This window comes from Camelus bactrianus, chromosome 20 (assembly GCF_048773025.1).
Source record: "Camelus bactrianus isolate YW-2024 breed Bactrian camel chromosome 20, ASM4877302v1, whole genome shotgun sequence".
Lineage (NCBI taxonomy): Eukaryota > Metazoa > Chordata > Mammalia > Artiodactyla > Camelidae > Camelus > Camelus bactrianus.
Window position 1 is genome coordinate 39,936,931 of NC_133558.1, and position 12,475 is coordinate 39,949,405.

The 12,475-nt window shown below is 38.0% G+C and overlaps 1 protein-coding gene and 1 pseudogene across 1 annotated transcript in view; one reads left to right on the forward strand and one right to left on the reverse strand.

Moving 5' to 3' along the window:
* The window catches only part of LOC141574264 (immunoglobulin heavy constant gamma 1-like), a 460,833-nt pseudogene that overhangs the window by 167,430 nt on the left and 280,928 nt on the right, over nt 1-12,475 (forward strand).
* Nucleotides 7,086-12,475, reverse strand: part of LOC141574261 (uncharacterized) — a 29,765-nt gene continuing 24,375 nt past the window's right edge. The window contains exons 4-6 of the mRNA XM_074348994.1: nt 9,124-9,359; nt 8,130-8,221; nt 7,086-7,243 (exon numbers count right to left, since the gene is read on the reverse strand). Of these exons, the coding sequence (XP_074205095.1) occupies nt 8,207-8,221; nt 9,124-9,359 (251 nt within the window). The 3' untranslated portion in view covers nt 7,086-7,243; nt 8,130-8,206. The remainder of the gene's footprint in view (nt 7,244-8,129; nt 8,222-9,123; nt 9,360-12,475) is intronic.

Below are 12,475 nucleotides of genomic sequence, written 5' to 3' on the forward strand. Positions count from 1 at the left end.
ACTTCCACGCCCTCCCTGCCCCACCCATGCAGAGATCCACCCACAGAATGGAAAATTCCGCAGGCTTGGGCGCTATGCCAAGCAGATAGAGAGCAAATATTAGAACTCAGGCTAGAAAACAAAAATGAAAATAGAAAAGCGAAGCTGCGACCTCAGTAGCTATGTGACATCACGAGAGAGGTTTCAAAGAGTAATTCCAGGTGTGTTACAAAACAAACATATAAAACAGTCAAAGAATTGTAGGAACATTTACAGATCCTAAAAACAAAAGGTCAGAATCCAGATGACACATCACAATCTATAACGTCCAGCTTTTCAATAAAAAATTATGAGCTATGCAAAGACCCTAGGAAGTGTGAGCCGTCCTCAGGAAGGAAATCGGTTAACAGAAACTAACTCTGATGGGCCACATGCTGGATTCAGCAGACAACACCTTCAAAGCAGCTGTAATAAATATGCTCAAAGAGTTCAAAAAACCAGAGAAAACATGGTAACAAAGGAAAATAGGATGACAATGATTTAAAGAAAAAAGCACTAAAAGGAAGTTTTGGGGGTGCAAAGTACAATGACCGAAATGAAAAATTCACTAGCTGGACAAAACAGCGGCTCTGAAATGGCAGAAAAAAAGAACCGCTATACAATTTTAAGACTGTGCAATTTCTATTACTCTCTATCTGGAGAACAGAAGAAAAAAGACAATAAAAATGAAGTCAATTTGACACAACGCTGTAAAATGACTATAACTCAATAAAAAAAAGTTTTTAAAAATACACTAAAATATTAAAACTAAAACAAAACAAAAAACTCTTAAATATCTGGAGACCACATTAAGTATACAAACATGTGCACAGTGGGAATTCTGCACCACCCCCACAGAAAAAAGAGGGAAGAGAAAAAAGGGGCAGAAAAAGTACCTGAACAGATACAGCCCCAAACACCAAACTGGATGAAAAATATTAATCTACAGCTCCAAAAACCAACAAATCCCAAGCAGGATAAACACAGATCCACATCTCGGACACATTAGACTGAAGCTGTTGAAAACCAAAGAGAAGGAGAAAATCATGAAAGCCACAAGAGGAAAAAAGACACGAAATACGATTAGGACTTCTTCTGAGAAGCAATGAATGCAAGAAACCAGTAGGATGACAAATTTAAAGTGGTAAGAGGAAAAAACTTCTAGCAACTAGGAATTCTATATTCAGCAAAACTATCTTTCAAAAACGAAGGCAAAATAAAAACATTCCCAAATGTATGTGTAACAGATGTAAATCCAACCAAATCTATACAGTTACATTCAATGTGAACAGCCTAAGCATCTCAACCAAAAGACAGACTATCAGGTTGGATTAAGAAAAAGCAAGACCTAACTAAAAGGTGCATAACAAGACAAACTTTAGACTCAAATGTTAATAGAGACAAAGAGGGGCATTTCACAGTGAAAAATGGGTCAAACAAAAATGGGAATACGTTAACAAGAAGATATGCACACCTAGTAACAAAGACATAAAACACACAAACGAAACACTGATAGAAACGTAAAAAGGAGACAAACTCACAATTACAGCTGGGATCTCAAAACTCAACTTTCAACAGCTGACAGAACAAGTAAAAATCAGTAAAGGTACAGACGATTTCAACAAGACCACCTACACCTTGACCTCACAGACGTTTACAGAACACCCTCCTGTGCCCCTCTTCATCTGACTATTTACCCGTATCCTTTTCCCTATACTTTACAATAAGCCAGTAAACATAAGTAAACGTTTCTCTGAGTTCTGCGAGGTGCTCCAGCAAGTTCATCAAACCCAAGGAAGGAGTTGTGCAATTCTGTAGCTTTTCTATAAAACAATGACAGTTGCTTCTACTGACGCGACGGCAAAAAAAATGAAGCTATTCTACAGGCAGGGCCCCCCATCTCCTCACTGGGACCAGCCCTGAGTACCTGGTATCTGCACTGTACCACTGGAGGAAGTGTCTGTGCAGGGATGGCTGCTCTCCACCATCACAGGCTGGGAGGACAGGCGGCCACTCTGTGAGTCTGCGGTTATGTTCTCCAAGTTGGTGACAGAGCTCCAACGTCATTATCAGCCACCTATGGGAGGAAGTGGGAGACAAAGCAGGAAGACGTCAGGATGCCAGCTCTGATCCAGACCTTTCTGCAGGGATGAGGCAGAGTGGGGCATTTGGGAGACTGAGACATCTACTTTAAGTCAGGACTTGGCTTCCTCACCTTTACAATCAGGACAGCCCAGAGCTCACACAGACACTTGGAGAGATCTAGGTACAAGTAGCCAGGAGGCACCTGACACATACAAAACACCCAACACATACCAACTGGTGAAACAAAAGGCCTCTGATAACAAGAATCTCTCTTAATACACAACCTGGTGAGGGAAGTCGGCCTCAGGAACAAAACTATCAAGGAAGCAGCAGCATGGTGATAAAAATGACCCAGATCCTAGCATTTATTGCGGGTCACACAGGAGAGGGCAGGTATGGAGAGGAATGACCAAGCCTTCCGGGGCAAAGAGTGGCAGACTGTCTGAAATGAGGGCTACAAATATGAATACACCTGGGGGCGTCTCTTGACCGGAGATGTTGAGGGTCAGCCCCCAGTACCGCATACTCCCTACAGTCCGTAATGTTCTGATTGCATTTTAAAGTTTTAGTGATTCACAACATTGAAATGGTTAACACTGCTGACTATAAACCCCGATTGCTATTTTTAAAAACAAATGACAATGTATTATTAAAGTAGTAACAGTGGTGGGCTGTGCATTAAGCTTCGATGATGTCAACATCTCAGATTCAGGGGGAGACAGAAACAAAGTTGAGACTGTCTTCAAACTTTCCTGGCCAGTGGCAAGATGCTACTCCTGTGTCCCACGTTGACCTAATATTTGGGACATTTTTTAAAAAGAGAAACATTTGAATTTATAACAATAATGCCTAGATAGCAGTGATCATACTCTGTCATTAATAAAACTACTTACTAGGCTATCTATTTGTTACCTAATATGATACGAGAAAAAAACAGATAAAAATAATCATTTATTTCTGAAAAGTACAGAATAGAAAATAGTTTTACTGTTTTTCCTAAATCAAAAAATTTGGAGTTTACTGTTACTACTTTAAGTTTGGGTTCAATTCTTAACATTACAGTTCTATTTCTGTAATTTGACCTCCTGTAATTTGTAAAACACATTGCAGTACGCATTTTCCTATTTCGCAGATTAACTACCAGGACCATTATTGTCTTTCAGACTTAAAAAAAGTTATACTTCTCTAAAGAAGCTACTTTCAGCAAAGGTTCACTCTAGCTGCAAAAAGATGCAAATCCTTCTGCAGAATGCACTTACAACAATTTAGCTGGACACACATAAGCTGTGAAAACACTACCACAATAACTATCTGTGTGTTTAGCTATCTTTGAAATGCAAGACAAAAAGTAATCCAAAACAATAGCGACAAGATTTCACAATACACAGTCCTAGTGGACACATGTTGCAGCTCACTGCCCTCAGGGTTCCCAGACCTCAGCAGAGGGAAGGCACCAGGTGGAGCCCAGTGGTCTCAGCAGGCACAGGAGGCAGGGCTCAGAGTGGGGGAGCCCGACATGGCCAAAGCTCACAGTACAGGATGCGAGAGGAGAGAGTCGCCTAGAGAGCACCCTGGAGATGTGCAGGTACCCTCCTCACCCAGCTGAGGATGCAGCAGAAACTGATGGGCGCCTACATGAGAGGGCACTGCCCAAAGCCAAAGAAAGAACCGCAGGAAAGGACTGTGCTGCAGCACACCGGTTGGGAGAGCACAGAGGGCCTGGCATAGTGCCTGCTCCCATCAGCCAGATCGGAAGACCTCACAGTTCACCAGGCACTGAGTAGAGCACCCAGTGGCTGGGAACAACTAGCCCCAGACTAGTATCAGGTCTGAATCCACTTTACAAATCCAAAACCAAGATCCAAAGGGATCAAACTACTACAGAGTAACTTAATTATATGAAAGCTCAAGAAAGTTTATAGACATACAAAAATCTCCAGAAACATTCAGAGTAAAATTGACAATGTACAGCATCTAACTCAAAGTTACCAGGTGGGCAAAAAGGCAGGAAACTATCTGTGATTCAGAAATAAGAAAAATCAATAAATCTCAACAATCCAGAACTGACACAGGTGTTACAACCAGCAGGCAAATTAAAATACTTATTATATCTGTATTACATATGTTGAAGAAGAGAACCAGACACATGGAAGATAGAATACCCAAACCAAATTTCTAGGGGAGGATGAGGGAGATGGGTGTAACTTAGTGGCGGAGCACATGCTTAAAATGCACAAGGTCCCAGGTTCAATTCCCAGTACCTCCACTGAAAAAACTAAATTTTTAAAATAATAACTTTTGACTAAACTTCAATAAAAACAAACAGTTAACAAGTGAACGAGTTTTACCTCTTTAAAAAAAGACGCTAGAGAGGAAGCTACAATGTCTGAGACCAAAATAGTTTGGTAACATTAACAGCATATTAGAAAATGAAGAAAAGACTAGTTTATTTGAAGATATAGCAAAGAAACTATCCAAAATGAAATACAGGAAAAAAAAAGTTAAAACATGAACAAAGTGTCAGTTTTCTGTGGGATAGCTTCAGGAGACCTAATGAAACTAGACCTCCCAAAAGAGAGGAGACAGAAAGCTACAGGAAAAAAGTTTTTGAAGGAACAATGACTGAAAAATTTCCAAATCACATGAATATTATAAACCCAAGATCCAAGAAGCATAATGAACAAGTACACAAACCATGAAGATAAAAACCAGGAAAATCAAGAGAAAATTCGAAAAATAGTCTGAGATAAAACACACGTTAGGTACAGAAGAGCAAAGATAAGAATGACAGCAAATTCTCAGCGAAAACAATGTCAACCCCAGCGGTGAGAGGGAAATTCACTGTGCTGAGCGTTTACATTAGGAAAAGGATCTCAAATCAGTATCTAAACTCTCACCTCAAAAAACTAGAAAAAGAATAGAAAATAAACATAAAGCAAGGAGAAAGATGAGCATATAAACCAATAAACTGAAAACAGATAAACAACAGAGAAAAATCAAGGAAACAAAAAGCAGCAAAACCTAGTGGGGGCTATTTAAAATATGGAAGGCTGACTCAAAATGCTGCACGTGAATACCCATAGCAGGTTTTATTTGTGATAGCCAAAAGCTAGAAGTAATCCAAATGTCCTTAAAAAGAGCAATTCTATTTCTACACACTAGCAAGGAGCAACTGGAATATTTCTAGGTAAGAGCAAAGGATAAAATAAATTTTTAAAATACCATTTTTAACAGGATAAGCAATATGAGATACTTAGGAATAAATAAAACAAAACATATAAAAGACCTGTACCCTGACACTGCAAAACGCTGCTGAGAAATAGTAAAGATTTCAACAAACGGGGAGAAACACTACATTCATGGGTTGGCAGGTTCAATGCTGTGAAGCTGTCCCAAACTGATCTATAGTCAATGCAATCAAAATCCCAAGTAGGCTACTTGATAAAAATTGACAAGCTGATTCTAAAAGTTGTATGAAAAATGCTAAGGGCCTAGAATACCCAAAACATACTGTAAAAAGAACAAAGCTAAAGAATTAGCAAAGCCTCAGTTCAGTCTTTTATAAAGCTACAGTAATCAAGACCCTATGGTATTGGCATCAAAACACAAAAATAAACCAATGAAAACAGAACTGACAATCCAGAAATAGATCCACACATACATGACAACTGATTATTGACAAAAGGACAAATTCTTTCACTAGAGAAGCAATAGTTTTTGTCAACAAGTGCAACTGAAACAACCGAATATCCCTACACCAAAAATAAACAAATAAAATTCAACCCACACCTCACACCATGTAGGAAATGGAACTCAAGTTCAAACATATGCATAAATGTCAAAAGGCATAGAACTTTCATAGGAAAACCCAGAAAAAGAATCCGTATGATCTTGAGTTAGGCAAAGGTTGTTTAGACGCCAACATCCAAAGTACGACCCATGAAAGATAAAAATGGACCAACTAGACTTCATCAAAATTGAAATTTTCTACCCTTTAAAATTCAACCTGAGAGAATGAAAAGACAAGCCACGCTGGGAGAAAATAGGTGCAAATCATCTATCTGATGAAAGACTTGCACCCACAATACATAAAGAATGTTCAAAATTCAGTAAAACAAAAAAAAAATTAGGTTTAATTACATGCAAAAGATATGAACAGACACTTCAACAGAAAACGTATCTGGATGGTAAATAAGCAAACGCTCAACTTCATGAGTCATTAGGGAAATGCAAAGTAAAACCACAATGAGATACCACTACACATCTGTAAGAATGGATAAAACTAAAGAATGGCCGTACCAAGTAGAGACAGAAATAGGGAGGAGCTTTAGAACAAGCCCTTTGCAAAACAGTTTGTAGGTGTCTTAAGAAGATAAACATGCATCTACCATGTGACCCAATCATTCCTCCCTAGGTCCTTGCCCTAGAGGAGTGCAAGTGCATGTCCATCTAAGACCTGTGCACAAATGTTCACAGCAATTTTGTTTGTACAGCCCCAAAATTGGAACAACCCAAGAGTCCGTCAACTGGCAAATGGAGGAACAGACTGCAGTACACCCATAAATAAAATACTATTCAACAGTTGAAAAGAAGTAAATTTTGATGCAACGTGGATGAATCTCAAAATAATGAGAACAGATTTATGCCCACAGGCCTATTTGGTAAATATTAGTTGAGTGTTCCAAAATTATAATTTAATTTAATTTAGGAAAATACTTAATGTAGAAACACACTGTATTTAGAAAAAACATCATTTAAAAGGGAAAATAAGGATGTTTAATTTTCCTATCTGAAATGGCACTGTTAAAATTTTGATATATATCCTTGTACTTTTCTTTTTTATTTGTCCCTAATTGTGTTTTCCTATGGAGGTGGTATGGTATGTATTTTACAAGCCTTTTGTGCTAAGTATTTTATTATTAGTTTTTAAATAAAAAATTTTTATTGTAGTAAAATATACGTAAAACTTACCATATAACCATTTTTACGAGTGTAGTTCAGTGGCGTTTTAAGTATGTTTACATCATTGTGCTGGAGAGCAGGACGTGTGAGACACGGAATGTGCAGAAAGTCAGAGCCCCTTTTCTTAAGTGCTGGAAATCCTAGGCAGGGTTGATGCAGCCACATGAGTGGGGTCTCCCTTCAAAAGAAGTCATTGATTCACCAAGGATGTCCCTCCAAGGCACGGGACTCACGGTGATTCTCTTACTAACATGGAAATGGTTAACTAACATGACAGCCTTACTGAATGACTGCAAACTTTTTGTCTCAAAATTTTCTTAAAACCAAGATGTATTAAGAAAGAGATTAGATGTCAGGTAGCCACAGAGCCTTCATACATTTCAAAACATAATAAAAATATCGGATTATGTACAAATTAGGGAAAATAGTACAAAGGATCCCATAACCCCATCAACTAGTTCGACAATTATTAATGTACGGCCCACAGGGCTCACATCCTAAGAAACTCCAGGCAGCATGCTGTCTCAGACTTTCAGTACATATCACTACTGACACATGGGCATTTTAAAAATATACCCACAGTACCGTTACGGCAGCTAAAACAATTACTTTTGATGTCATCTAACTGCTAGCAATGATCAGATTTTCTGACCGGGCAACGACTTTTGCCATGAACTTTTACTCCCGCTTCTTACTAAAGCTAGTGAGGAAGAAATTTGTTTTGTTTTCTTTTCAAGCCAATCTGATAAGCAGTAAATTCAAACTGTGTACCTCTCAAATTTTAAAACAAATACAATTATTTAATTACAAGGGAAAATGGGCTCCATGTTAGTATAGAAATGATCCAGGAAAGTCGTCTCTATCTTGTAGCTTACGGTGAAAAAGAATATGAAAATTAATGTATGTAATTCATGTATGACTGAAGCATTGTGCTGGGCACCAGAAATTGACACATCATTGTAAACTGACTATACCTCAATTAAAAAAAGAAAAAAAGAAAGCCATCTCCTTTGTCACTTGCAAACCATCTAATGTTAGACGGGAACGCTATCTAACACACCTACCTCTGTGCAGTCGTTCAGGAGGGACGCTGTGGTGTCGACGGGGTTAATGTTGACTGTCTTTAATTCAATTAGGTTATTTAGGGAATTTCCATCTAGAAAAAAAGGGAGGATAAAGCAAATCAGACTAAGGAGTTTTTATTATAGGATAGAAGATACTGTTTGAGTAAACGAATTCAGTTCCCTGACACAACCACCAGAGAAAGCATGGAGCTACTGCCAGCAGGATCTACTGTCATTTTTAATCTATGAATAAGAACACTGGGGAAAGTCTCCAAACGAATCCAATGCTTAAAAAAAAAGCATTCTCAGTAAAATTCAGCTATATTTTAGCTAATAAGATAGTATCACTAAAGCTTAAGTCCAAGTAAGATTTTTAAAATACATCATTTGGCTTTAGAGTTAGACTCTGCCTTTAAGCTGGCAGAAGCAAGAGTATTCTATTCCATTACTTGCTCATTAGAAGGAAGTATCCCTCTAAGCCCCAGAAATGATGTGTTCATAGACTCCTGATCTAGGGCGGTCCCTTTATATCCATCAAAGAGTGGGTTATAGAAAACACGAGAGTCACGGTGGAGAAAAGCCCCTTTCCCCAGGTCTACCCTGCGTGTCTGGATGATGTGCACTTACGACAGCCTTCCAAAGATCATCACACATTTGTCAGGATATATTAGAAAAACTTCTAACCAGAAGCCGAATCTGAGCTTGTACATTTCACACCGGGGAGTGAATCAACATAAAACTAAACACCCTATTACACCCTCTGTCTCTTGGTCGATTAGATAAAACTCGTTACCTGTACTGTTTAAAATTTCTGACAATAAAAACTGGATGGCATATTGCTCTGTAACTTTAAACTAATTATGAACTAAAATACGAAATGAGAACTGACAGGTACCGTCAGAGTAGAACTTAATTTTTCAAAGTTCATGTTGAAGCTCTAAAAGGTAAAGTGATCCCAATCAGAGTGTGTGTGGCAGGGCCGCAGGGCACGCACCTTTCCTTGTGAGCCGGAGGACGGCCAGCTGGGTGCGCTGCCGGCAACGAGACGAGAAGCCTGGTTCACGGACGACGATACGTTTAGGCTCTTCACCATCCGCGACCAGCTGTCCGGCAGCATCCCTGGCTGACTGTTGTGACGACGCTTCAGCTGTTTTCCAGAACTGCCGCAGGATACTGCAGACGGTCCTACTGAATGGTGGTCAAACCGTGTTAACAGGTGTGGGACAGAACCTTTACAACCAACAAATAAAGAATATTAACCTCACTGTGATACTCATTTTGCAATTGTATGTGTAACAATCACACCACTTTTTAAGCATCATGTCACTTTAGACTTACACGATGTCTTGTCAATTACAGCTCAGAAAAAGCTGGAAAAGTAATTAAAGCTCTAATAACCCCAAGAAAGGTAGATATAAAAAACACTTCTGCACGTGTAAAATTTGTATAAGATAAAAACAAAAGAATAGCTCAAAAGCAGCCTAGGGGAAACACAGAGACTGAAGAGCTAATGGAACAATAAGCACACGTCCAGCTGACTTGAGCAAAAACAATATAAACCGAATTATAATGGCACAGTAGGACTTTTCAAGTGCTGAAAAGAAGCCCCAGCAAAAACATTTTTCAGAAGAGAAGACACGCAAAACCAGAATTCATGACCACAGAGACATGCCTGTTCTTTAGGCAGGAGAAAAATGATGGCAGATGGGAAGTGGAAGATACAGAAAGGAACAGAGAAATGCTACAATATTAAGGATGTGAAAAAAACTGAACAAATACTGATTACATAAAACAACAATCATCTGTATTGTTAAAAATGTGTCTGTGTAAAATTTTTAAACATAATAAATAAACATGATAATCAGAATGAGGGTAAATGAAGTTAAGAGGATCCAACATCCTTACATTGCTTAGCAGGAGAGTACAAATAGTAAATACTAGATTTGATATGTTAAAAATGGGTATTTTACTATCTTGACTAACTACTAATACCAAAAATGTATGTGTGTGACTTCTAAGCCAGTAAGTGTGTGATGCTGAGGGAGCTGCTAAATAATGAAGAACTTACCAGTCCAAAGGAAGATGGAATAGAGAAAGGAGAACAGAAAACAGATCACTGAGAAGTTGATCAATTTAAATACAACTATTTCAGTAATTGCTTTAAGTGTAAATAACTAAAAGATCCAAATAAAAGACAAAAGATCATCACACTGGAATTAAAACAAAACAAAACAAATTATTTACAACCTCCCAGAAATATAACTAGAATACAAGATTACAGAAGGAGTGAGGGTAAAAGGGTAGAAAAAGATACAATAAGCAAACACTAACTTCCCCACAGAACTGCAGGAGGCACTCTTCTAGGCATGCATACAACACGTGTAAAACCCCATCATACACTGAGTCTTAGATCGTATTCAAGTTTCAAAAAATGTCAAAGGTCAATCAGGGGTACATAATCTGAATGCAATGCAGAAATCATTAAAAGATAGGTAGAAAATGCCGACAAATCTGAAAATTTAAACATCAATGAGTGCAAGAAAATAATTCCACTGGAATTTCTAACATACTTTCAAATGCACAATAATGAGATATTATCACACAACAGTATCGCAGGATATAGCTTAAGCTTTGCTTTTAGATAAATTTAAATATTTAAATTCATATTAGAAAAGATAAAAGTGAGACATTGATGAGCTAGTAAGAATTCAAGGATGGAGGGGTGTGGGGGTCAATCTAGACCTAAATTCCATTAGAAAAAGAAAGGAATGATAATGATACGAGAGACAGCAATTCAGAGCCAAAAGCTGGTACTTTGAAAAGACTAATAAAATTGATAAACTCATGGCAGGCTGATCAAAAAATATAAAGTATAGGTGTTAAAATAAAGGTGTTAGCCTTGAAAAGGAGAGAGCTCTGCAGATCCCACAGATCTCCTACATAAGATAAGAGAATATTACAAATTAGGACTAGAAAAGAATTTCCTCAAAATACTGAAGGCTATCAGATATGAAAACCCCACAGCTAACATTATACTCTGTGCTTAAAGACTGACAGCTTCCCCCCTAAGTTTAGGAACAAGACAAGGATGCCCACCCTTGCCCCTTGTATCCACCCTAGTGCTGGAAGATCCAACTGAAGCAACAAGGCAGGAAAAAGAAACGTGAGGCATCCAAATGGAAAGGAAGAAGTAAAACTATCTCAGTTCACAGACAGATGATCTTCTATGTAGAAAGCCCTAAAGACTCCACCAAAAGAAAACCTGTCAGAGCTAATTAATTAATTCAGCAAAGTTGCTGGATAAAAATTCTATACACAAAATGTGCTGAAAATATGTAGTGTATGTATGCAGTGTATATTCCTACACACTAGCAACAAACCTTCCAAAAAGAAACTTTTTAAAAATAATTCGATTTAACAAAGCATGAAAAATAGAACCTTAGGAATAAATTTAACCAGGAAGGCACAGGACATACACTGAAATCACCAAACACGGCTGAGAGAAATTAAAGATCTAAGTAAATGGAAAGCCATCCCTCGACAATTTTAGTGATATACAGATTCAATGCAATTCCTATCAAAACACTGTTTCTACAAAAGTAGAAAAATTCATCTCAAAATTTATATTCACTTCCAACAGACAATAGTCAATCTTGAAAAATAGTAATTTTGGAGGAGTCACACAGTCCCCTACAGAAGCTGTCATAACCACAGAGTGCGCTGAGGTGCTGGTGTACAGACAGGCAACTGACCAACGGGGTGGAAAGGAAAGCCCAGGGAAAAGCTCTTCCACTTATGGTCAGCTGATTTTCAGAAAAGATGCCAAGACCATTCAATGGCGAAAGGACAATCTTTTCAAGTGTTGGAAAAACTGGGTACACATGCGAAAGAATAAAATTACACATTATACCTTACATTATATACAGCATATACAGAAACTAACTCAAAGTGGTTCAAGGACCTAAACTGAGGAGTTACAACTATAAACCTCTTAGAAAGAAACATAGGATCTTATCTTTATGACTCTGGATTTAGTAATAGTTTCCTACAAGAAGTGTAAGTATGACACCAAATGCACAGACAACGAAAGAAACAAAACATAAATTAAACTTCATTAAACTTTAAAACTTTTATGCACCACAGAATCCTATCAAGAGAGCGAAAAGACAACCCACAGAATAGGATAAAATATTTGCAAATCACGTATCTCATAGAAGTTTACTGTCTATAATACATAAAGACCTCCTATACCTCAATATTAAAAGTTTTTAAATGGGCAAAGGACTTGAATGGACATGTCCTCAGAAAAGAGATGCAAGTGGCAGAAAGCACGGGAAAAGAGGCTT